Consider the following 23,426-nt stretch of genomic DNA (forward strand, 5'->3'; position numbering starts at 1 on the left):
ATAGAGTTTATCTCAAGCAGATCGATCAGCTCCATCTATCTGGCCTGAGCCTCTTAATTCTCCATAATGTCAAAGCAATTTTTGGTTAAGTGCACAGTCTGTCCCCTACTAAATTAAACTAATAGATCTAGTGGGAAATAAAATTCCAAGTGCATTGAGAACGTTAAAAATAAAAAAATTAACTCTCCATAGATCTAAAGATTTATTTTGTCAAATGCTTAAATAACACACACACACACACACACACACACACACACACAGAGGTGGGGTGGCTAAACTCCATTAGGAGGTACTCTCCTGGTAACTTCTTGTTCTAATTCTGCCTCTCCCTAGCACCCAGGTTGAAGATCCACTAGACAATGACTGTAATGACTCAACTTACATCCCCACAGCATCAAAAGCCAGCAGGTATGGCTTCACAATGTGGACTGTGCTATCACTTCTACCCCGCAAGTGAGTCTTCAGCTCTCATAGTCCCCGCCCTCCCCTCCACCCCATCCCCCACCCCACACCCCACTCCCTGACTTGGGCATTTATACCTGAGTATGTTCTTCTAGGGCCTGTACTCAAAGGTAAATGTGGGGAGCTGAAAAAGGTGATAAGCTTGTCTCCTGAGAGACCAGTCCATGAAGAGCTGTCTATAGCAATGACTTTGCCTTTGCCCCAACTGTGAATAGATGTGCGTATATCTCTGCTCCTGCCTCACCCTACAGTATAAGCCACCAGGGTCCTGCTACTTCCCTGTCACAAGTCCAAAACCTGACCTGTCTCTCAACTCTGCCCAATATCTTCCTATTCTGGACTCCTTTCTGTCTCAGGTCCCATCTCTATCTCCAGGTCTCTTGGGCCAGCCTTGTTCAGCTATTCACTGAAGATGGTAACATACTCTTACCTGGCCCACAGCAGCCAGCTTCATTCACGCTCTGCACACAGGCTCACCTCTGTCAGGAAGCCCTCCCTCCCAAGGGGCCTCCAACTCTCACCCCAGCCACGAGGGTCAACCCTGTGCAGCTCTCAGCCTCTCTGTTCTAGGCATAAAAGTCCTCACCCGGACTGGGGGTTTAAAGCCCAGAACTCAGGAAAGCTCAGGCAAAATGATGGCAAATTCAAGGCCAGCCTTAGCTATGAGACTCTGACTTTAAAAACTGGGCAAACTGCCTCTCCCCTTTTCCACACCACCACCCCTCACTTAAGTGCAGAGGCCTTGTGCAGGGCACCCTTCATGTCTTCACCTCTGAAGTGTCTCCTATGCTGGAAGGTGGTGAAGCAGATTCTGCCCTGGGCTTTTCCTTCTCCATCCCCTTTTTCTAAGCAGTGGCGTAACCCAGTAAACTGTGGCTCTGATAGCCTCACAAACAGCCCCAGGTCTATAGCCCCAGTGAAGGCCAGTACTACTGCAGGGATCAGTGGCAGGCCAGACCCTGGGGCCTGACAGCTGTGGATCCCTTCTGTAAACCAGCTGATCCCAGACTGAAAAGCTTTGCCACCTTTGCAGAAGGTACAAGGACAGAGCCAGGGAGCCTCTGTCACAGCCTAAAGTCTGATGAGCATACAAGAGCCTCTCTTGCCCTCGTGCAATGCAGGGGCTGTCCTCCTGGAATCTGACACTCAAAGTTGGTCATGAGGCTGGACAGAAGAGGGCAAAAGGAACACAAAGTGAAAGCTTTTTCACTTGCCCTCCTGGCTCAGAAGCAATCCCCCTAACTCTCTCTCTCTAGCAATCTTTATAGATCCTGACCTGATGTTGTCCTTGCAGTGGTGTCCCCTTGGGGCCAGACTCCAAGCCTTTATCCCCTGACACTGATGGCAAACGAATGACTACAATGTCCAAAAATAAAAGTCCCCATAAATCTTATAGTTTGCTTTAAGCTGTCTGGTACCCAGAGTGTGCTGGAGTTATTGATAGAAAAGTTTATGGATGGGCTACATCTTAAAATCAAAACACATTACCCAGAATCAATGTTGCTGCACGTGGCAAGGAAAGGACAGGAAAGGTCAGCTGGGACAAGACTATGGAAACCTCAACTCCAAGATGGAACATTAAAATAAATAAACTTTGCAAGTGACTCCAGGAGGCACATTCAGTAAAGCTGTGTTAAAGATATTTTCACAGTATCTTTATTGTGGCTCTCACTGGATGGAACAGATACCATCCCCAGAATGGCACATGCAAAGGCTTTGTGCCCAAACCATGGCAACAGCTGATGTGAAAGGACACTCAAGGCACGCCAGCCAGGTCTGACAGGAACACACCAAGGACACAGACAGTTCAAAGGCTACCAAGAACATTATGGGAGGCCCCTGGGCACTGTGGCCCCACAGGCATTTCAGATATATGATTATAGAGGGAGAGGGGGAGGGGAATCCTACAGTTCTCCACCTCACCAATGAGCAACTATGGTGAGGAAATAGCATTCATGAAATGCTCTCACAGATCCATCACAGAAAACTATTTCCCTCATACAAACAGGATGTATGCCAGCAAGGAATCTCTGCAGGTGTTGGGGAGATATTTAGGGATGAGTGGCTGTGTCCCCAGAGAGAACAACCCTTAGGGAAGATACATATCCACACTCTACTGCAGGTGCCTGCTTTAGTACTCTGGCCCACAAGGACAGGTGAAGAAGAATCTGGCTCCCTTTTCAGAGGTGGGGTCTAGGCCCGAACAAGGTCAGCATCCTACCCTGTCACTAGGAAACCCCAACAAAGGGGACAGGAGCCATCTTTAGTGCTCCTGAAGGTGCTCCTTGTTCATCATGGGCACTAGCACACCTGGGTGCTAAAGGCAGTGGGGAAGGTCCTGTTCTACCCTTCTCTTTTACAGGAGCAGGCCAGCAGCTCCTATCAACCCAGAGCTGAGGAGGTGGCTCTGCTCCTTCTCAGGAGCTCCAGACTTCCTTGACTCGGGAGATGGGTGAACAGATTAATAAGAAATGAAAAAGGAAAAAGAATTCGAAGTAGGACAGACCCGGGCTGAAGCCTTACTGGCTACCGACTACTGCGACCTTAGGGAAGTTCCACAAGATCACTGAGCCTCAACTACCTCACCCATAACATGAGCTGAAACCACATTGTCTCCCTAGACCCCTGTGCTAAAAGCCAGAGATGCCCCAGTGACTAAAGCAGACAAACGCTTTACACACTAAGCAGGGATGACAGTAAGTAAAGACATTGAATTGTATGGTAGAAGGTAGATATTTCGAAGGAAAAGAACAAAAGGGTAAACAAGGAGTGCTGGGGGAGGGAGCTCCAGACGGCAGAGTTAAACACTAGTTAAAAGTGGGTGGTCGTAACTAACAAAGTGACTTCCTAACGAAAATCAAAAGGTACATCCCAGCCGAGTAGGGCAGCTGTGTGAAGGGCCTAAGGTGGGCCTAGTGCGTTGCACTGCAAGAGGAAGAACCTTCTGGGGGGGGGGGGACTAAGAGGGAGGACGGAAAGGAGGAGAAGGCAGACAGACAGAGGAGAAGGTAAACCTGAGAAGGCACTCTTTTGACCTTGGGAGGCCACTGGCGTTTGTGCTGAGGAGAGTGGGAGCCACTGTAGGCTTCTGAGAAGGGAATGAGTGATCTGATTTTGGTTTGAGAAGGAATTCTCAGTCATGCTGAGAACTGATCTATAGAAAGTATGCAGCCAGTGTCTGCTGTGTGATAATTACACGGTGGCAAACAACTATTACTATTTTTCTATTATTATAGCAATAACAACTTGGGTCACGGGCACCCCCTAAAAAATCCTGCCAGGGATAATGGGTAGAAAGAATCCACAAACCTTCAGATTAACCAAAGTGGTACCTCCTTCTAGCTGCAGAAATCCCCTCCAGCAAGCCTGGTCTCTTGCCATCTGTCCTTGAATGGATCTGGTACTGGGAAAGAAGCTCACTGCCTCTCTAAATAAGCCAATGTACAGTGGGCTAGCTCATGCTAGCTTGGAATTAATGCTTGGAATCAACTCTGCAACTGCTCCCTTAGAATTCTGCTATGGTTGTGCACATGTGTACCATGATACTAGTCTGCCCCCTCCCTTCAAAAGCTGAGGACAGCAAGGGTCCTGCAAGGTCTTGCATTCACAGACCTATAGTAGTTTCTAAGGACTGGTGGAGTGTCCAGGGGAGGCAGGTCAATGGTGATAAGTAGAAAGAGCAGGCAATGGGAACCTTGGAGGAAAAGGTTATAAGGTCTTCTGTTCACAGAGTGTCAGTGAGTGAACAGAGGGTGAAAATGATCCATTGGTCACATAAGGAAGAGGAGGAGCAGAAGGATGCAGTGCTTGTGGCCCTAATTGGTGAGGGCAAAGCTTAGAAAAGGTTAGCAGCATTTTCTCTGGTACTGTGTCCCTCTTGCCTTAGACAAGGATGGCCACTGGAAAAGTATTTCCTTTCTCTGATTCTCTCTTAACTAGCTGTTAGTTCACTGGCAGAGACACTAGAGACTGGCCCCAGCTTGCAGGGAAAGTTCACTGGGATGTGCCACCATAACTTTGGATAAAGCTAAGAGACCAGACCAGACCACTAGCTGGAGAATCCCTTGAGGAAAAGAAAGAGAAGAAAGAAGAACTCCAGGGCTCTCCCAAGCCCTTGTGCTTGGACTGAACTACTTCATGCACCTATATCCCCTTTACCAAGGCGTACTGCACTCTCTGGGTGGCAAAAGAGATGGCCAGGGAACGTTGGGGGACACAAAAGATGCAAGAGTGGGGGATGGGATCTGGAACCCAGCTGTGTACTCCACCTCTGCCTCCTTCGACTTGCGTGGACCCCTTTGTAATGGATACAGGGGAAATGGCCAGGAAGGGCTTGCTTGCTAGGACACAGGACACTAGCTGGCTTTCTCTGAGCAGGAAGACCTTCCCCACCCAGAAACCTCCAGAGCCCGGAGTCGTGCCCAGTGCTCCCCACCCACCCCACCCGCATTGCCTCTGCCGTCACTCACGGCCACTGCCTGCTGGTTCTCTGGTGCGCTCCGTGCCACAGGCACCTGCTCGCCAGGCGCCTGGGCTCTCAGTTCTTGCTCTCACACTGCGGACTCCTGTCTTCACTGTCACCTGGCCTAGCTTCTGGCCCGACACAGTGCTCCTCCATTCTCGCAGTCCCCTGGCGCCCAGGTCTGGGCCAAAAAGTGGTGTGGCTCGTGGTCCAAAGCTGGGTAAGGAGTTGAGGCCCTGGGGGCTGCGGAAAGGATGGGGGACACACAGAAAGCAGGGTGGAGCAGCTGTTTCTAGGGCTGGACACTGGGAAGAAATCAGGAGTTTGGGTGGGAGGACCCCCTAAGCAATGCAGACGCCGGGTGGGGCTGCTATGCAGCCAGGGAGACTGTGGTCGTTCCGAGTGACCGAGCAGAGGAAGGGATGAGGGGTGATGAGGCGGGGGCGGGACAGGATCAGAAGGGAGGGCCGGGTGAAGCTGGGGAGGTGGCTGCTGGCTGCCCAGCCACTGACCGCCCCCTCCGTTCCTCCCCTCCCCCTCTCGCCGCCTATCTCTGGCTGCGGGTCCGCCACGCTGGACCGGCTCTCCCCGCGCTGCGCTGGGTCGGATGCTAGGTCTGCGCGCCGCGGTTGAGCGCCCACTCGCCTTGCGGAGAGAGCCGCGGAGAAACCGGCGGGGGCGGCGGCAAGAGAGCTCGGCAGGAGTCGGAGGAGGTGGCAGTCGGGAGCCTAGCCAGAAGGAGACCAGGGAGGCAGACGCTGGTGGCTCCTTGGCGCTCACTCCCTTCCCCAAACATGGGTCCTGACGCAGCCCAGCCATTGCCCGGCCCGCCGGGCAGAGACTGAACTGCGGGTCCCTAGTATCCTGTGAACCACGGGACTGAAGGAGGTACCCATCGAAGGAGCCTCCTGTAGGGACCTCGCCTCCTGCGACCCTCGCAGCGGCCCCCCGCCCCCCGCGCGCCGGAGCCGCGCCGGGCCAGCCGGCACGGGAGCCGGGCTGATTGGCGGCCGGCAGCGGCCAGGGGAGGGGGCGCCGTGCGAGGCCATGGCAGGCTCGGAGGAGTCCTAGCCCGAGCTGGAGCCGGATCCGAGCCCACGTTGCTGCCGCCGTCGCCTCTCCGCGCCGGGCCCCCGCAGCCGCCGCAACCCTGCGGGAGATGGAACAGCGGAACCGGCTCGGCGCCCTCGGATACCTGCCGCCTCTGCTGCTGCACGGCCTGCTGCTCGTCGTCGCCGACGGTGAGCGCGGGAAATTAGCGGCCACGATAGGCTCAGGGGACCCTTTACTAAGGCCACGGAAGTCTGCCAGCTTGGCCACCGCGGAGGAGGAAAGGAAGTGGTAGGCTTCGCAGTCTCCAGCGATCCCGGTGTTCAACCCAGGGTAGGAGTTGGTAGCGAGCGCAGATGAGGGTCGCCTTGGCTGTGGCGTCTTAGACAGTCATTCCTCAGGGGCCACTGGTAAGCATAGGAGGCCTGCAGCAAGCAGAGTTGGCGCACCCCTGCCCGGCACCAGTGCTGCGGCTCTACCTCCCCTGCACCCTGCGAGACCAGGAGGGAAGCAGCCTGCAGCAAGTGGCGAGTCCCCGCTGCCCCCTTGCAGCTGCTCCCTGAACTTTGCTGGAGCCTCCCACCCTGGGCCGCGGAGTAGCCGGGGACAGGGCGGGGGGGGGGGGCGGGGGACCCAAGGCCGGAGAGCAGGAGACTGATCGCCTTAGCCTCGGGTTGCCCCTAGCCCCTTCGCCTTTCAAGTGGTCACGCCTCTCTCTCCCGCCCCCAGCTACATTCACCGAAGTCCCTAAAGATGTAACGGTGCGGGAGGGAGACGATATCGAAATGCCCTGCGCATTCCGGGCCAGCGGAGCCACCTCGTACTCTCTGGAGATTCAGTGGTGGTACCTCAAGGAACCTCCCCGGGAGCTGTTACACGAGCTGGCGCTCAGTGTGCCCGGTGCCCGGAGCAAGGTAATCCGCTGCCCAAGCGCTATCCACTTTTAGCTTGCTCGCTCCAGGGGATGTGAGGGTTACCCCTACAGGGCGCCGCCCTGTCGCTCAGCCACCTCCCATCCTCTGCATCTCCATAGCATTGTCGAAGTAAGCTGCCGTCCCTAGATGCTGTCAGTTCTTTACATTGTTTCCCTTCTCTGCAACCTCAGGGAACTTCCTTCAGCACTTGAAAACCCACACCTGGTCCAGTTTGCTTGCTAGCTATGGGACTACACTCTGATGGGTGTTGGCTTGAGACAGACAATCACTACCAGAATCCCCTCAGGGCTCAAGGCCAAGGAATTTAGCTCCTTCAAATTGCATTTACGGATTAGAAAACTGTACGTGGTAGTCAGCAGGTCACCTCCAGCTTCCACCGCATCTGAGGGGCTGCCCCACCCTAATTGGCTGGAAAACCTTGCTATCTGCCCCATAACCCACACTAGCACTCACACCCTCACCCAACTACGACTGTCCCCAGGATCCTACTCAGAGTTCCTGTTCTCATCTTCCACACATGCCAGGTTGTCAGGGCCTCCATGACATTGGACCATCCATCCAGTTTTTCCACAGTTCCTAATTAAGTGGAGAATTTAGAGAAAGTGAGTAGGAGATGAGGTTCCCTCTGCATCCTAACAGCCCCAAACCCCCACTCTCCCAGGCAGACAGGTGTATGTCAGGGTAACTACTCCTTACCTGACTGAACTGGTTTTAGCCCTAAAACTGCTTCTCTCTCTCTGGACACTGAGGGAATCCTAATGTATTTGGTTCTCTCCACCATGCCACACTCCAGGCGGTTCAGCTCCCAGCCTGTGTCAGATAGGTCAGAGTTTACTATGTACAAAAATGCCAACGGTTTAATCTCTCTCTCTCTCTCTCTCTCTCTCTCTCTCTCTCTCTCTCTCTCTCTCTCTCTCTCTCTCTCTCTCTCTCTCTCCTTCTTTCCCTTCCCCCCCCCTCCTGCATTTTAGGTAACAAATAAGGATGCAACTAAAATCAGCGTAAGTGTGGAGCGTGGGCCGCGGGAGACCCCTTCTGGCCGCTTAGGGGCCCGCAGCTCCCTCCCCTTTAGAAAGCCTCAGCTGCCAGGCCATGAGGAGCCCTATCTACTACCTCAGGGATGAATTGTGGGCGACTTGGAGTCTCTGGGCTCCATGTGTTGCCAGTAGAGGGATTAGGCTGTCTTTTGTATAACTCAAGGGTCTGGAGTTCCACAACCCTGCTGGGTGCTCACCAGTAAAACTCCCCTTCCTCTGTAGCATGTGTTCAGGGCCCTGGAGCACACTTGCCCTCTCCTTCCTCTGCTGTCTTTTCCTCCAAGATCTCAAATGTGGGTTCTAGCTCAGGCTCAGTGGGGCTCCAGCTTCCCACCCACTTTTCCCCAACCCTGCCAGAAGCACCCTCTACTCAGCCATCTCCTCCTCCTCTGATGGCATTTTATCTTATGCACTCAAGGGGTATGGGATTTGTAAAGTTGGAGCATGGGAATAGCAGGGTCTGGAAACAACTGAAGCCTTTTTGAGGTCCTGTTCTGAGGTGAGGGCCTATCTCCATGTTTTTAGAGTCTTAAGATTTTCCACCAAGCTTTAGAGAAAAAGGGCTTTGTCAAGGATATTAACAAGTGGTCAGTCCTAAGCAAGGCAGGGTCTAGCTGTAAATGATAGGGCAGGGCAGGTGTAGTTGTGCATGCTACAGGCAAGATAGCCATACCCCATGTGCTCTGGATTATAAATAAAGTAAGCATGATTTAGGATACATATTGGATATCCCAGAACAGTTAGCTTGGGTGTTGAGGCACAGAAAGGATGTAGATGGCTAGTGTCACCGGAGATGCAGCCTGAAATTACTTGCAAATTGGTGAAGTTACATTGGGAAGGGGAAATATGGGAAACCCTAAAGCCAGTGTAAATGTGAGTTAAGATGGCTGGGAAATGGAGATGCAACAGTGCACACAACAACATGATGTCCAGGCAGAACTGAGAGCCTTGTGCCACTGGTGAGGTGTATTGAGGTGTTAGGAAATACTAGAACGTTATAGAAACTTGGCACAGTGACAGGGAGGCAAGACCCACAATCACTGAAGCAGGTGTGGAGCCCACTAGTCAGACCTCTTAACAGGGCTGTCTTGCAGACCGTGCGAGTCCAGGGCAATGACATCTCACACCGGCTTCGGCTGTCTGCTGTACGCTTGCAAGATGAAGGTGTGTATGAGTGTCGCGTTTCGGACTACAGCGATGATGACACTCAGGAGCACAAGGCCCAGGCGTTGCTGCGGGTATTGTCGCGCTTCGCACCACCCAACATGCAGGCTGCAGAGGCGGTGTCCCACATCCAGAGCAGCGGCCCGCGTCGCCACGGAGCCCCCAGCGCTGTCAGCTCCAACAACGCAGGCACCGCGGTCCGCACCACCTTGGAACCCAGCCTTGGAGACAAGAACCCACCTCTTGGGAGTCCTCCCACTGGATCAGGCGTCCCTGAGGCTGCTCCCGCTGCAGCAGCCGCTGCCTCCGCGACCCACATAGCCACCACAACTGTCCCAGCAGCTGTTGCTGCTTCTTCTTCAGCATCACCTCCATCCGGCCAGGCTGTCCTTCTGCGCCAGAGGCAGGGCTCCGGTAAGGCAAGTCCCAGTGGGGTCTTGTATGCGCGGGAGAGAAAGGGGGAGCAGCCAGGGTATCCACAGCGATGGCAGATAGTCTTATCACAGCTGTAGTTGTGTGCACCAAGAGCACCTTTCCCGCTCTTTTCTTGTGTTTCCCAGTCTTGACTCTTAGCTGGTTGGACCATCCTACCAAGAAGATTCATAATTGTGCAGACTGCACTGTTTGGCACTGAGGCTGGATTGTGAGGTGTCCTCTCTTGGACAGCATTGAGAGCTGTACTGCCAGACTCTCCTTTGGACAGATGTTCTCCAGGTGGGGACTAGCCCCTTTTGTGAGACTAAGAAAGCAGTGAAAGCAGGCTGTTGTTCATCTTTGCTGACTGATGGCCTTGAACCATCCTATAAGGTTCAGGAAGTCTGACTGTCTAGCCTTTGCTAAGTGGCTTGTAGGTGTGGCTTTACACTAGCTGTAAATTCTGTATGTAGACCAGAGTTCTAGCTCTCCTTGGTTCTAGAAGGAAGAGAGCTGGGGATGCATCCCCGTGCTACAGTTATGAAGGTTCATGGAGGATGACCTGTTTTCTTAAGGATTTAACGTATGGGAGGCAAGGAGCTGAGGTTTGGGATTGTTAGAACAGAAGACCAGAAAAATGAACTGCGCTGGTGCAAGACCCAGGACCAGTTTGCCTAGCAGTAGCTAGGGTTTTAGGATGTCTAGAAAAGCTGAAAATTCTGTGCTAAGTACCTCTTCTTCAAAGATGCTCCTCTCTTCAACCCAACTCAGAGACTAGCTCCATTGCTCACTCCTAGAATCTGGTTTTATATAATTCATGCCCTGACTGGACCCTCTGCTCTGTCTTACACGATGTATATTTTCCATGATGGAGATTTCTTCTGGTACTACAGTTTGGAAGTCTAGGTGACTCACAAGGCACTGAAGGGATATGGCATACCTTCATGGCCCCAGCTTGGCTGTTCTCAAAGTCTGTCCATTGCTGTTAGCTAAGAATGCAGGCACAAGGACTGAACTCACTGAATCCAAGGTGACAGGCCTCACATCACCACATAAACTACCCACTTGCCTTTGACATTTTGAAGTGGCTGGTTCGTTCTGAGATTCAGCTCAGCCTTGGTTCTCCTTTAGTTACTCCCATTGCATTGTATCTCCCTATGGGAATATATTTTCCCCTCCCCCTTCTCTCTCTCTCTCTCTCTCTCTCTCTCTCTCTCTCTCTCTCTCTCACACACACACACACACACACACACACACACACACACCCTGCAACAGTAGCTTGCTCTTTGTCTCCTGTGGGAGCCAGCTCTGTGTCATCCCTGTGGGAAACTACTGTGTGTCTCTCCCCTGGGAGACTTAACTGTGTCTCCATCCTCTGTGGTTTGGGAGGTTTTTTGCTCCTCTTAGCTCCAGAGACCTACGTTATACCATCCACCCAACTCCGGCCAAGCCAGGAGAAAAATGGGTCAGCTCCAAAGAGATCCCACTCTCCTGCCTAACTTGGGACTCTGTGCCATCCATATTAATCTAAGATAATGTTAGGTGCTATGACAATAAGCCAAAATGTCAGTATCCAAATTTATGGTTTTGTTTGCATCACATCTTGTCCTAGGGTGGGAATAGCATAGTGCTGTTCATACAGTCATTCAGAGACCTTGGTTGACAGACCGAATTAGCTCAAGAGAGTGGCTCTAAAAGTATCTCTGTGAGGCATCAAATAGCAGCATATAAGGAAAGAGAAACAGAAATGTCCTTTTGAGGCAGTTCTAAGGCTATAAGGCCTGCATGGTGCACAGTGAATTCACTTATTTCCTATGCATTTAGAATGGCTCTATCTGCAACATTAGGGAGAAACTGGGGAAGGTGTCAACTCAAAGCATTCTGGAGTCCTTCATTTTCTCTGAGAAAAGTCATTCATGAATGGGTTTCTAAGGACCAGGCCTAGAGGTGGCAGGCATCACATCCCCCCTCAACAACTCACCACCACGTGATCCAACATAGATGTAAGTTTTCAGAGGAAATGGGTCAGTTGTCTTGACAATTTGCTGTCCAGCTTGCTCTCTCTGCAATGGAGGAGGGCACACAGTTTGTAGGAACTAACTGTCTCTATTGTAGCACAGAGTGGATATATTAAGAAAGTGTTTACTGACTCATGCTATCATTGGCTTAATTGCTGCTGATTAGTGAAAAGAAAAGACCCTTCTGCTCTTTCCTGTTGGAAAGTAGGGAATAGGTATGCGTGACAGACTGGAGCAGACCTCTGGAATATTCCCCAGAGCAGTAGCACAATAGGTAATCTGAAAGCCAAGATAAGAGTTATGTCATTGTCATCTAAGAATCTGTGTGTGACTTTGGTTAAGTGGTTTAGCATCTCTGTAAAATGGACAGTGTGCTGGTCTGACTTTTTAATTGCTATAGCGAATGGAATGATTTAAGAAATGACTTGGCTCGTGGTTTCAGACATTATAGTTCAGATGCTCCATTGTTTCTGGACCACGGCGAGGGAGACCAACATGGCTGAACATATACAGAAGGAGCTCAGTGTGGAAAGTTCTGCACATTACAAGTACATGACATCACTGTGGCCTTAACTCCTCGAGATGGGGAGGAAAAGAGGAGAAAATAAACAAGCTGACAGCTGGATAGAAAGCTGTGGAGGGGCTTTGAGAGACAGATGAATGGCACTAATGGGATTTATTAGAGGCTTTGACTCAAGAAATCCATGTGCTAGAGATTCCTAAGACTGAGCTTGCCTCGACCTATGGACTTACAATGAGATCTAGGACATTTACTCATCCCTGTTTGAAATTCCTCTTCTTTTGACTAGTGCCTGGGTCCTTGAGAACCAAGCATGGTCAGTCAGCTCTCGAGTCTCTGTGCTAGCTATATGAGCAAGTGAAGATGCTCCAGGGCCTTCTTTCCACAACGGAGAATTCATCCCTGGAGTGGAATGATATACTGTATCCTAAAAGATGTAGGGTCCTTGCATCAGAACTCTGACAGCACAGTTGTTAGAGCTGTCACAGCAGGTGGGGTCTTGAGTGTCTGCCAGTCCCAGGGTCTGACATTAATACCACGGAGGTCAGAATGGCAGCAGGTTGGTATTTCTGTTAGTCTTTTTTGTGGGGGACAGTAGTATTCACTGCCATTCAGAAAGCACAGGTATCTGGGCTCCTCGCAAGGCACACAGTGCTGTACCACTGCATGGGACATGGTGGCTCTTGATATTTATATCGTCCAGTTACTTTTGCCAGCTCCTACACAGGCCAAGAAGAGGGATATCTCAGACCAAGCTCTCATTTCTCTCCAGCTTCCTCTTGAAGATGAAAGGTGGTTAGATGAAGTCAGCAAGACTATGCACTGCCCTCATACCCGCCCCCTCCCTCCCCCCGCCCGCCCCCCCGCCCGCCCAGGGAAAGTCTTGAGAGAGCTGCTTAGTAGTGTATCCCACTCTGAGTCTGGGACACATGACCTCTACTTTATAAACATACCTAACAGCTTTGATTTCTAGGAGGGAAGGTTGAAGCCTTCAGACTGTTTGCAGCATGGGTACTAACCTTTCTGCAAGACTTCCATGAGCTCACAACCAGCTCTGGGTCTTATGAATTCCCCAGGGAGGCAGCAGGCTCAAGAATATCTCAGAACTTCCACCAGCAAAAAAGAGACTAGAGCATGTTCCGTGCCTGCTTCCTCAGCCTCTCCCCAGTGCACAGTTATAAGCCAAAGAGGCCCATTGCTCTTGGTTAATGGGCAAGCATGTTTGTAGTGTTTCTCAGTAAGGATACTGGTGGAGAAGAGGCACAGCTAATCGAAGTCATTGAGGGGCATTGGGACACAGTATTTATGGAGATAGAGACAGGGTTAGGCCAGCCAGAAAAGTAAGGTTGCAAGTCTCCAGGGCCAGCAGCAACAGGACCTGTTAGTGTTTATGGGATGCAGGACAAGGGATGGGGGACAAAATTGGCAGAAGTCAGAGTAGCTGGAGGACAAGGTTCCAAGATCAAACCTGTGGTCTGCAAGTCTCAATAGAGTGACTTGGTTGAGTTGCCATGATCTAGCAAGGACTTGATGCCTTTATTGGATATAGCTAGTGTGGCTTCCTTTTAGCCAAACCTTTTCAAAGCCAAAGACAAGGGCACCTGGGCAATCTGCCCATAGAGGACATCCCCAGGCCTCACAGAACAGTGACAAAAAGAAAATGAAGGGCCCAGAGTAATGAAAGGGTTACCCCAGCCTTTTCAGATTAGCAACTTCAAGAATGGCCCCAGCCACCTCTACATGTTTTATTACTGATCATGGATTAGGTTTGTATCCCTTTATCATGTGAGCCAAACTTTCTCTCTTGGTATTCGAGATCCCCAAGAAAGACAAGCTGTTCTTGCAGTGTAATTATTATTCATGGTTCTATCTGCCTTTTACTGAGCATGTATACTTGCCACTGTCACCTCTACTGTTAGCAGCAGTATTCATGTGGATGCTGATCCACTGTCATGAACACAATGTTGCTAGTTGTCATTGAAGTTTGGGGAAGACAGAGTATCTTCCAAGCTCTTCTAATGAATGAAAGGCACCAGGGAAACCATCCCAGCCTCAAAAAAAGAATATAGTTTAGAGCAAAAAGATTCATGTTTGCAAGAGTTTCCCTTCTGCAGGGACCTTGGGTCTGATGGTGATGAGTGGATCTCTAATTAGCCTCAGGGCTCCAGTTCCAAGGTGAAGCATCACAACCCCTGCTGGGTGTGTCTGGCTACAGAGAACTAGCTGCTCTCAGTACCAATTAATGGTGAGACAACAGCCAAGGCCATGGTGTGATTGTAGCGTTCCTTGTGGTGTTGAAGAGGCTATTTCTGCTGGGAGCCATGGGGGGAGGGGCATCCTTGAGTGTTGCCATGACAACCACAAACCATGACCAAAAGGGGCTTTGGATGAAGTAAGAAACTCTGCTTCAGCCTGTGTCCTGGGTAGGTGACAAAGCTGGCACAGTGGTATCAGAGTGATGATGGAGAATCAAAATGCTGCAAAATCCCCAATCACAACAGCAAAGTCAGAAACCCTGGGTTCAGGAGGACCTGTAGACCATTGCTGTAAATAATATGCTCCTCTCTATTCCTCTGATATGATATAAGGGCGTCACTTCAGAAAGGAGGAAATAAGCATGGCAAAGAGTGTCCTCAGAAGAGGGAGGGACTCACTGAGCATCCTGAGGGAGAAAAAAAAATGAAAAGACTTCATGAAAGAAGTGTTGGAGGCTCACAGCTGGCTAAAAACATCTGCATCTTCTCCAGTATTTGCAAAATAATGACTTCTCAGTGATAGGAGATTCTCTTTCTCTCAGCCAGCCACTGGGATTCTGCCAGCCCAGCCTCATGCTTCCCATGAGTGGGGACTAGAAAAGGCAGCTATGGACTATTGATGCAATCAAGGGAGGCTTCCTGTAGGCAGACTGTTTACATGCTTGAAAGAGTCAGTTAGGGATGATGACCTCTCATCTTAAGTGATACCCTGATGTCCTAGATTCTTCCATAGCTCCCCTCACAGCTCCCTGTGATGGATTATGAAGATTGCATGAAATGTAATGGCTTTATCCCTCACACATACCCGTAAATGGCCAGTCAGCTCACAGCCCAGCCTTTCTCTCTTGGTATTAGAGATCCCCAAGAAAGAGGAGCTGTTCCTGCAGGGTAATGATTAAAAATGGTTATATCTGCATTCTACTGTGCATGTATGCCTGCCACTGTCACCTCTACTGTTAGCAGCAGTTCTTCCTAACTCTTTCTCTCCCTTCTTCCCCAAGAACACAGCCCCTTTTCCAGTGTTTTGCTCGAGCAAATCCTTTCATCCACAGGACTGGCAGCCCCCTAGAGAAAAGCCAAGTGCCAGATTCTCTAAATGTCACCAGGAGCCAAACCACTAAGGAGCTTCTCATTAAACACACCGGGAACACATATTTAAAAGCTCTGAATGTTAAGGATTCCCCAAGCATCCGCAGGGATAAACGAGGTCAAGTGCTTCTGTAATATGATATTGATTAGTTCTGCTCCATTCGGACAGTGGCAAGGGCTTTGCCTGTGGTCTAAACCCTGGAGCTTTTACAGGACTGCTGGCAAGGCTTTAAGATATTTTCTGCAGCATAAGGGGTGGAGGTGGTATTATCTGTTTATTCCCCAGTGCTCTGATGATGTTTCCCAGGCACTTCTTGCAAACTCCTCTAGAGAAATGAGAAGTCTCACTTTGCCTTATGTAAAGGCTACAGGGAAGTTGAGGATGAGCCAGTACTGTACGTTTTTCCTATTCCTACTTCCTCTTTGGGAAGGACCTTTCTCAGAGAGGTACTTCCTGGGAAATGAGTCTGATAACTTTGCTGGCTTAAGGGAAGAGACTCATGTAAATATCCTATTTAAATGGATCCATCCCATTGGCTGCTCCAAGGTTAGTGTTTGGCTGAAGTGGAACACTGAGTGATAGAGCAGACTGGGGGGAGGCAGTTGGCTATTAATGAGGGCAGAGGAAGGACTTGGTCAGTCAGTTCTCTTTTATGTCACTCATGCTGCCCATCCTTGTGAAAGACTCAAAGCACAAACATAGTAAATGCTGGGTCAGCTCAAGAGGGAGTGCAACCACTGTCCCCCTGAAGATCAACCCACACTTGACCTTCTTAGCTGCCACAGGTCTTCCTTTAACATGGCCCTATAACAGAGAATTTTTGCTTTGGGTGTATAGGTCTGCATTGGTTTTCCAGACATTTTAATCATTCCCGCTGTTTAGCTGCCTTCTCTGCAGGCAAACCCAGGTTTGTGCCAACAAATTCTCTCTATTTCTGGACCTTGGAGCTCCAACCACCTGGGGTCACAGTATACAACTTGCCTTTCATAAGCACATTTTTCCTGATATGTCCACTTCTGTGGGTTGTTATCCTGGCTCCATTTGAGGTGGAGATGTGGTTCCTGATCTGGGCCATGACTCAGGACAGGCACTGGACAGAGCCAAGGAGGAGACATGCACCTAGGGAAAGCTATGGTCTAGTGTTCAGATCACTGGGTCATAACTGTGCCTGTGAAAGGTGGATCAGGAGAGCTAGTAGTTGGGAGAAAGGCTTCCAAGACCTAGTAACCAAAGTGCTTACCCGAAGACTGAACAACTTCAAGTTACATGGCACAGCACTTCCTTCCTGTGTTCTGGAGTGTGATCCTAGCTGAGGACTTACCCTGGCCAGAGCAATGGAAGATACTGCTTCTATGTGCCCATATTCGTTATGGCTGGAGCTAGCCCACTCATTCATTCATCCAACCGTTGTCCACCAGACACCTTTTATATGTAGGGTCAGCTCTTTACCCTCTGAGCACAGTTTGAATGTCGCTGATGAGGTCTGAAAGTCTTGCGGGAAGACAGATCCATACACCCAAAGCAAAAATTCCCTGTTACAGGGCCGTGTTAAAGGAAGACCTTTGGCAGCTAAGAAGGTCATGTTTGGCTTGATCTTCAGAGGGACAGTTAAAGGTACAGGCCCTCAGAGATGCAGAGGTAAGTGGTCTCAGCCCTAGAAGGGGCTTTAGGAGTGCAGTGAGCTGACTGCTGCAAGCTACCTACTCTTTTTCATCTGCAGCGTGGGGATAGTGGTTCCTGCTTGACTGACCACTGTAGACACCCAAGGAGGAGTAACAGGATAGACTTCACAAGCCAGGCCAGAAGGAAGTTCAACTTCTTTTCTCCCTAGGCATTCTGCTTTCAAATACACAGCAGTGGCTGTTGTCTTTGAAGGTGATACTTGACTTTCTTTGGGAATTCAGAGATGGTTTGGAGGGGGTACTTGACCAAGCCCCAGGAAGTGTAAGAAAGCCACAAAGGTAGAAAGGGGAAGTAGAGCACCAGAGTTAGAGGACAGTCTGGTATAGCTCCTATACATCAGCAACTCGCTAGAGGAACACCAGACCTCAGAAGAAGAAGAAGAAGAAGAAGAAGAAGAAGAAGAAGAAGAAGAAGAAGAAGAAGAAGAAGAAGAAGAAGAAGGAAATGACAAGTGGGAGGGTACCATCAGAACCCTGACTCCATTGCTCCTTGTGCTCATCCTATCCCGTTCCACTCCACTATCCTCTTAAGTCTTCTCTGCCTCTTTTTCAGCCTGGGTGTTTACTTAGCCACCCAAAACTTCAGCCTTACCCAAGAAGACCAAACCATTATGACATGAGCCAGCAGCTACTAAGCTATTGAGAGACTGGAGTAGGAGTGGAGTGTGCAGCCTGGACATGGACAGGAAGGGAAAGAACCTCCTCCTTCCCCCTGCATCATTGTGCTTTGATGTCATGGAACTCAGAGTTCCAAGAGAGTGAGGCCTCTCAGTGGACACAGGACTGGCCTAGAAGGTAAATTACACAGAAGGATAACCTGGGCCTTGTCACTATTATTGTGTGGCCTGGCCAGCCCTTTTATCCTTTGGCCTCTACCTTCACACCTGTAAGTCAAAGGGAGTGTAGAGCAGTAGGATTCTGTTTCTTGTTTAGGGGATGTGATATTGCTTGAGCCAGGATCTCACTGTGAGTATGAACAGGCCTTGAACTCATTTCCTTCTGCCTCATTCTACTTGGTGCTGAAGATGTTCATGTGAGCCATCGTGTCTGGCTTTGACTAGTAGTTTTTTGGACTGAGGAGTATTTACAAGGCATAGTGGGGGTACATGCCTATAATCCAACCTCTGGGGAGGCTGAGGCAGGAGGCTTAAGGATTCAAAGCCAGATGATGCCACACAGTGAAACTCAGTAAAGGAAAGAAGGAGAAAGGGAACAATCGATTCTGAGACTAAAGAATCCCTATAAGGAACGTATGGAGTGCCTCTGAGACCTTACAGGAGGATTGAGAAGGAACAGGAAGACACAACCTAGAGCATTGTAGTACCTTATCTTTCTCCAGTCAAAACAACTCTGCTTTTCTGTTTTCAATTTTGGAGCTTACATATTTGAAAATTACCAAACCTATCAGCATTCTAGGCTTGTATTATTTATGACATCAGTTACAAATAGAAATCTTAGAGGTGTACTGTGTGCATGCCACAGAGCCTGTGACAACTGTCTCAATATTTGTTTGTGGTCAGTTGGATGTAGAAGAGCTTGGCATGGGGCTAAGAGATCTACACAAGGCCACTATGAACTGTGGTGAGGTAGTATTGGTAGGAGACTAAGGGCCCCATCTGGCATGTTGCCATTGCTAGATAAAGGGTGCCACTGATGGTGAAGAGGAGCTATTTTATGGCTTAGGATTGCAGATTAGCAGTGGATGGTGTGTGCTGGGAGTGTTGTAAAGTCTAACTGGATTCCATGCCATGATATGCATTGGTAATTACTGCAAATGAGTCAAGAAGCATAACACACCAAACTCTAGGGACAAAAGAGACACCAAATCCATGGGATGAATCTCTGAGATTTTTTCCAACCAAGAAAAGAAATTGTTCTTAAGTAGACAATGTAAAGAGATTGTAAGGTAACCTTAAGAGATTGAAAGTAAGGTGATAAGGGTATTGACTTCCAGGAAGGGGATACGATGTGCAAATGTCCTTTTGTGGCATACAGCCCAGTAAATTTAAAGGCTTGACAAAGGGTTAGTTTTGCTCTTCAAAGACACGAAGTAAAAAAAAAGGTCATTGGTTAAATAAGACCAATCTGTAAGACTTTGGGGTTTTTTTCTTTCCTCTGAAGGCCATGTGGTCAACAAAAACAGGGTAGAGCAAGGAAGGATCCTTTGGAGATGGTGGTTCCAGCCAGTGTGGACACAGAGATAGGCAGTGTAGCTCAGGGAAAACAGTGCCAATAGAAGACATTGTGTGGGCTAGTTAGACCAACAGATGGATGGATGCCTGCATAAGAGGTAGAGTAGGTGGATGGAAAGGGAAACCGATGGCAGGTGAGTTGAGAGAAGGGCATGTGACTGTATGGACATGAGATAAGATGGGATAAAGGATGGAATGAGTGGGAAAGGACTATGAGGTGGGTGAGTGAGAACACTGTGTGTGTGTGTGTGTGTGTGTGTGTGTGTGTGTGTGTAGGCAGATGGGTGGGTGGGTTGGTGCATGGATGAATACATGGATAGATGAATGAGTAGGTATATCAGGACTGGAAAGAAAAATTAATAGGTAGTAAAACATGGAAGAGAGATTTATAAATGAGTAGAGGAAAGATTTATATTTTCCCTCACTACAACAAAAATACCCAACACAAGAAATTTAAATAAAGAAAAGTTCATTTGGGCTCATGGTTTCAAAAGTTACTTGTGGGTTCAAAGTGAGAGAGAACATTGTGGTGGGAGCACATGTTAGAGCACAGCTGCTCACCTTGTGTCAGCCAGGAAGCAAAGAGGAAACAAAGAAGTAGGCCCGCACAATATCCAAAACAACCCTCCAGTGGCCCAATTCCAACCAGACCCCACTGTTACAGTAAATTTCATCCCTTCAGCCTACAAAGCAAATAACTGACACAGGGAGACTGAAACATACTTTAAAGCTGCCAGCACTTTGCCGGGCAGAGTCTGAACTGATTCTAATCTACCCATAAACTAAACAAATTACTCTAAACCTTATAACATACACATATTCCAAGCACTTGCCATTATGACCCCTGGGCCCGTCCTCGTCAAGTCCCCACCATCCTCCTCCAACCATCCAAAACCTCACTCAACCCCCCTTTAAGGGAAATGGGACAGCGTTCTCTTGTTAAATCTTCTTCAGGCTGCTGTGGGACAAATAATACCTATACAGGGGGCCAAATAAAACTAGGAAAATGGTTAAACAAGCTAGAGATAGAATTTGTGGTCCAGTCTCTAATTGTTGAAAAATTCAAGCTTAATAAAAGTCCTGTGTGGGACGGTCTGATATGCTGGACCAACTGAGATCAGAAGCTTTCTCCAAAGCTGTCTTGGGAGATGTTCTGAAGACAACAGCAACCGAGGCAGTTGTGGATGGACCATGAAGAACGCAGCATGTCAGCATATCAGCATGCTGAAGGATGAATCCTGTCGGGTCTGATCCAGCATCAGTGTCTGGTACTTTAATTTAGTGGCACGTGCTTGGAATATGTGTATGTTATAAGGTTTAGAGTAATTTGTTTAGTTTATGGGTAGATTAGAATCAGTTCAGTCTCTGCCTGGCAAAGTGCTGGCAGCTTTAAGGTACGTTTCAGTCTCCCTGTTTCAGTTATTTGCTTTGTAGGCCGAAGGGATACAATTTACTATAACAATCCAACTCTAAAGATATGCATCCCCTACTAAAAATAACACCAACTTATGAATCCATCAGTGAGGTAACCCACTGATTAGATAAGAGCCCTTATGATGCAGTTACCTCTACATGAATGGATGCATCATTTGAGGACCAAGCCTTCAACATGTGATCTTTTGAGGCAGAAGCATTTCAAATCCAAGCTGTAGCAATAGGTAATGGGCTTAGAGGAAGGCAAAGGGGATGTGTGGCTACACAATGATAGATATATGGGTTGAAAGTGGATGGAAAAAGTAACTGCTGGATAGGTGGGAAAAGGGAAGTGGGAACAAGTATGTAGCTGGATGAAAGGGGATAGACAAGTGGATCTGTGGATAAAAGATGGATGGGAAGATGAGTGGGTTGGGGGCCAGGTGAACCTTGCAGGATGAATGGGTCAGGGCTGCCAACATGCCTAAGTGTGGAATTTCTGGAACACATAGCAGGGAAGATACCATAGGAAGAAATGTCCCAGGCAGTGGTGTGATCAGAATGCCATGCCAGTCCATGTTCTGTGTTTACCTCTGAGCCACTGAAGAGGACAGTACAATGGGCAGAGCTGGGGCACAGCCAGTCCACAGATTGCCTCCAGCTTTCTGAGACAGGTGTGGTATACACTCCAATGCATGGATGCTAAGTTATCTGGGGAAGAGAACCTGGCCCCAGACTCTTGACGATTATCAAAAATATATTACAGGTTTGTCTCCTCAGACAGTAAAATATATCCAGATTATAGGTGAGTGGATGAATAACTAACAGTACTTACTTTAAAGATTAATGTAACAAGAGAACATAAAGGGCCATATTTCATGATATGTTGTATTCCAGAGTCATATTTTAATGCATGACATATCATGGGCAGTTCCTTGGCACTAACTTTATTTAATGAGACAAGTTATAGCACTATCCCTGGGTAATTAAAATGCATTCACCATTTTGGCTAAATTATATTTCTGGAGGAACGTCTTCTGTGAAAAGCAGCATGCAGGTATCTGTGAAGCAGAAGACAGACAGGGGTTGCAAATGGGAAGGCAGGCCTGGTAAAGCTGATTTTTCTGGTCATAGGGCTCTTCTCTGCCCTGGGACCAATACCACATGATGAGTGCTTGTCAGAACTAGTTCTTAGGAGAAGTCTAGGGAGGTTGGAGCAAGAACCGCTGCTGTTTGTTGATCAGCCTGCCATGAGAAACCATTGAGAGCCCAGTCATTTTGTGCCTGATCCAGGGAAACCTTGGACGGTCTGACTCAAGGACCATGAAAACAGAACAGGAGAAAAGAACACCAGGCAACTTCAATGGAAATAGGCTGGGTAGGAGACTTCAGGGAAGGTTAGGCACCCTTATTCACTACCGTAGCTCTAGTCTGCAGTCGGTTTAATGGGCTCACAAGCCCCCCAGAATCCACAAATCCACATTTTACAAAGGGAAGTAGACTCAGGTAACCTAGAGCAAGTATTCCAACTTGTGTTCCTTGAAACCCTGTAAACTGCTATGCACTGCCAGCATCAGTTGGTTTTATTTCTAATAATTGCATTTGTCTTTGCAAGTTTATTTCTTGTATTGCTGAGAGTCAAGTGCCCTGCACATTCTGAACAAGCATTGTCCCCCTAAGCTATGTCCATAGCCCCTCACCAGAGGATTCTAGGCAGGTGTTCTACCATTGAGATGCATCAGGTCCTTGCCAAACTTCTAGTGGTTGTGTTTTGATTTCTGTAGCAATTACTTAGAAAAAAAACAGTTATACTATTTAAATATGTTTAAATACAACAGATATGGTCCAAATTACATGTTAAAGTATGTGTACAAGCTGGACATGGTGGCACCTGCCTGTAATCCTAGCACTTGAGGAGGCAGAGGATGGGGGATTTCTGAGTTTGAGGCCAGTCTGGTCTACAAAACAAGTCCAGGACAGCCAAGGCTAACCAGAGAAACTATGTCTATAAAAACAAACAAACCCCCAAAAGCACAAACTATAAATATAATTATATATAATGTATTATAGATATTATGTAATAGACAAAGCCCACAAAAATATGTACACAAATATAGTGCACTAATGTGCACTATATGGAACTTGGAACAGCTTGTTAAGAATGCATGTTGCAAGAAAGAAAACATTAGGGAAGAAATGAGTGAAATAAAAAGTTGAAATGTGTCTGAGGAAATGTGCATGAGAGATGTGTCTGAGTTATAGTTAGCTAGAAGGTCCAGTTACTGAGCCTGGCTCCCTGAGGATCTCAGACAGGTCCTTAGCCAAGGCGGAGGCTCTATATGGAGCATCTGGACACTTCTGCACAGTAGGCAGCCGGGGAGTATGAGAGTGTTCAAAGATATGCCCTGCAAACACTGCATCTCACAGCACAGGCTGCAAAGAGAAAGGGAGGCTCAGTTGTGTCAGTCTCCCCACTCTCTGGCTCACCTTCTGGCAGAAGACATGAGTGTCAGGAAGCAAACACATTCACAGCTGTCCATACACAGCTTAGAGGAAATTGAATTTGCTCTAGCGTCCTTGGGACAAGGGGACTCTCTGACTCGATGCCTGAAGGGAACTCCTGGGAAGGGGAAGACAGATGGGTGAGGGGCACGGAGGATGAAAGTAGAATGAGGCTGGGTCCAGATGAGAGTTGATATAGTGACAAGCTGTGCAAAGGAGGTAGCACAGGG

At 48.7% G+C, this 23,426-nt stretch overlaps 2 protein-coding genes and 1 long non-coding RNA gene across 4 annotated transcripts in view; 1 reads left to right on the forward strand and 2 right to left on the reverse strand.

Annotated features, from left to right (window-relative positions):
* The window catches only part of LOC311592606, a 33,976-nt gene extending 28,920 nt beyond the window's left edge, over nucleotides 1-5,056 (reverse strand). The window contains exon 1 of the long non-coding RNA XR_014777463.1: nucleotides 4,932-5,056. This is a non-coding gene — a long non-coding RNA (uncharacterized lncRNA). The remainder of the gene's footprint in view (nucleotides 1-4,931) is intronic.
* A 3-nt stretch (nucleotides 5,057-5,059) lies between these two features.
* Nucleotides 5,060-23,426, forward strand: part of VSTM2B (V-set and transmembrane domain containing 2B) — a 30,037-nt gene continuing 11,670 nt past the window's right edge. The window contains exons 1-5 of the mRNA XM_084773228.1: nucleotides 5,060-5,144; nucleotides 5,539-6,165; nucleotides 6,704-6,888; nucleotides 7,881-7,910; nucleotides 9,041-9,524. Coding sequence (XP_084629354.1) covers nucleotides 6,084-6,165; nucleotides 6,704-6,888; nucleotides 7,881-7,910; nucleotides 9,041-9,524 — 781 coding nt within the window. The 5' untranslated portion in view covers nucleotides 5,060-5,144; nucleotides 5,539-6,083. The remainder of the gene's footprint in view (nucleotides 5,145-5,538; nucleotides 6,166-6,703; nucleotides 6,889-7,880; nucleotides 7,911-9,040; nucleotides 9,525-23,426) is intronic.
* LOC311592605 (uncharacterized protein) overlaps nucleotides 6,192-23,426 on the reverse strand; it is a 141,180-nt gene continuing 123,945 nt past the window's right edge. The window contains exons 9-13 of one of the 2 annotated variants that reach the window (XM_084773229.1): nucleotides 21,696-21,755; nucleotides 11,506-11,587; nucleotides 7,606-7,719; nucleotides 7,399-7,485; nucleotides 6,192-6,465 (exon numbers count right to left, since the gene is read on the reverse strand). In XM_084773229.1, the coding sequence (XP_084629355.1) occupies nucleotides 6,365-6,465; nucleotides 7,399-7,485; nucleotides 7,606-7,719; nucleotides 11,506-11,587; nucleotides 21,696-21,698 (387 nt within the window). In that variant the 5' untranslated portion in view covers nucleotides 21,699-21,755 and the 3' untranslated portion in view covers nucleotides 6,192-6,364. The remainder of the gene's footprint in view (nucleotides 6,466-7,398; nucleotides 7,486-7,605; nucleotides 7,720-11,505; nucleotides 11,588-21,695; nucleotides 21,756-23,426) is intronic. The other variant, XR_014777460.1, reaches the window with a different exon arrangement.

This window comes from Acomys minous (assembly GCF_964271855.1).
Source record: "Acomys minous genome assembly, chromosome: 2".
Taxonomy (NCBI): domain Eukaryota; kingdom Metazoa; phylum Chordata; class Mammalia; order Rodentia; family Muridae; genus Acomys; species Acomys minous.